Below are 2,228 nucleotides of genomic sequence, written 5' to 3'. Positions count from 1 at the left end.
TAAAACATCCTCTATACCTAGCCTCCGAGTAGTTGGATTACAGGGGTACACCACCACTCCCAACTGAGTTATGTCAGAACAAGTATTTTTTTTAAGGGTAGTTTCATACATTGTAAAAGTAATTTTATTTATACAGTTTTTTTTTCAAAAATCTAGTCATTTTATCTTTTGTTTTTCTTATCTGACTTTAGCAACTTTCTTTATATTTCCACCAAAGCTTTCCACAATTGTGTTTTTTTTTTTTGCTAGTAATTTCTTGGTTGATAGTACATTTGTGAAATGTTATCTGTTGTTACAATCCTTTTGCAGTCTGAGAAAGAATTCATTATCTTTAAAATAACAAAGTGGACCAAACCAATTAGAACTTTATTCCAAATTTATCTGGCTTGTTTGGCATGTAATGTGTAACTCTAAATCCAGTCTTTGATGGTTGTAACTCCTCATCAACTGGAATAAACACTTCAGGTTTATAGCAACATTGAGAATTTTCAGATAATTGATTCAACATTGTAGATATCATGGCAAATTTTTTGATTTGTAAACTTTGACTTCTTTCACTCTTCTTATCAAACTGTAAATACTTCATAATTTCGTCGTTAAATCATTTCGATTCATTGTTTTTGAAAAAAAATGGGCCTTCAATTTTGATTCCACATGTATGAGATATCCTAATTTTTGCCTCATATGCCCTGTGAGTATACAGCAAAGAAATAAATGCTTCCAGTTTTTCTTTCATTCCGTTTTCAACACCTTAATTGATTATTCTTCTGTACATTTCAGTTACATTATATTAGTTACATATTACCTTAGATGAATTAATTCATGTGAAGCAATAAGATCAATGGTAAAAGTCTACATTTGTTTTTTTCACTAAGTAACGTTTATCGTATCCTGTTGGGCTAGATATAACCATACAAATATACCTACTCTTTACAAATGAAAATAATGTAGAGATAAATGTAAAAAATTTTACTTTAAAATAAATGCATAGTATTCATGGATCATTTTGACCACACGACAAATTTTTTTTTTAAATTGAAAACAAAGATTAAATAAAATACTTACTGCACCTTCTATGAATTTCCATGCAATTCGATAGAGGCATTACACAACGGTTTAACACTAAGTAAATTTTAATACAAAATTAAAAAACTGTCAATTTGACCGTTCCGACGGGTTTAATGTTAAATAAACAATTTAAATTTATAAAACGAAATTATAATTTATAAAAAATTAAATAAAAACACTTACTAATCGATTTAAAACATTCAAAAACTCTTTTTTTTTAATAACGATATTAAAAACACAACCGAACACTATCACTTAACGGCCATTTTACTACCTGAATATGAAAAAGGGCCCAGAAAAACCCGCGAATACGTTTGAGAAACAAACACATTTTATTATTATTACTCTATGGTGGATTTTTAAATATTCAAAATGGATCCGTTATTAAAAATAAATCAGAATAAAAAAAGAAAAAACTTTTTTTTTTTTTTTTTTATCATTAAAAACATTTGTAGATTTATTTTAAAAGAAATGACAAGTGAGTACGATATTAACCGGGCTTGAGATAGAAATTCCCTAATTAAATTCCGAGATCAAAAATGAAGAGCATTTTCAACTGCCATTAAAGACGAGGGATTTAACAAAAAAAAAAAAAAAGAAATGAAAAAAAAAATAAGAGAGAGATAGAAAAAAAAAGTAAAATTAAAGAGAATTGCAAAAGCAGACGACGATGACAATATTTTTTTTTTTTAAGTAAAAGTTTTTTGTTCCTAATCGTTTAATTTAAATTTTTTTTTCTTTTTGTAAAATTTACTAATCTGGTTAAAATTCAAAGTTTTAAATTGCATATAAAATAAATTACTTGCATAGACTTTTAAAACAATTAAACCAGGTAAAAACTTATTTTTTTTGGAGAAAAAAGTTTTTCTTTTTGGAATCACCCCTCCCCCCCGAAAAAAAATGATTTTACTTATTCAAACAAAAGAAAAAATTTTTTTTTTTTTATCATTAATTTTTATGTAAGTTAAAAAAAAAATCCCAGATGAATAATTAAATCTTTATTACCAAAAAAAAAAAAAAAATTTTAATTGAATTTTAAAAAATCATTTCTTACAATTTTTATTATCATTATTATTATTGTTATTTTTTAATTTAATTTCAGTTTGCATTTTCTTTTTAAAAAAAAAAAAAAATTTTTTTTTTTTTCTTGTTTGTTTTTT

At 25.1% G+C, this 2,228-nt stretch overlaps 1 protein-coding gene across 1 annotated transcript; it reads right to left on the bottom strand.

Moving 5' to 3' along the window:
* Nucleotides 1-358: 358 nt before the first annotated feature.
* On the bottom strand, nt 359-684 carry Phum_PHUM104300 (uncharacterized protein; the record flags this gene model as incomplete). The annotated part of the gene is made up of 2 exons (XM_002423975.1): nt 359-571; nt 655-684. 2 exons carry the CDS (start codon nt 682-684, stop codon nt 359-361), a joined length of 243 nt encoding a protein of 80 aa, XP_002424020.1.
* Nucleotides 685-2,228: the final 1,544 nt, after the last annotated feature.

This window comes from Pediculus humanus, genomic scaffold, assembly GCF_000006295.1.
Source record: "Pediculus humanus corporis 1103172107455 genomic scaffold, whole genome shotgun sequence".
Lineage (NCBI taxonomy): Eukaryota > Metazoa > Arthropoda > Insecta > Psocodea > Pediculidae > Pediculus > Pediculus humanus.
The sequence above is the reverse complement of the archived record's forward strand: the minus strand, read 5'-3'. Positions and strand labels throughout refer to the sequence as shown.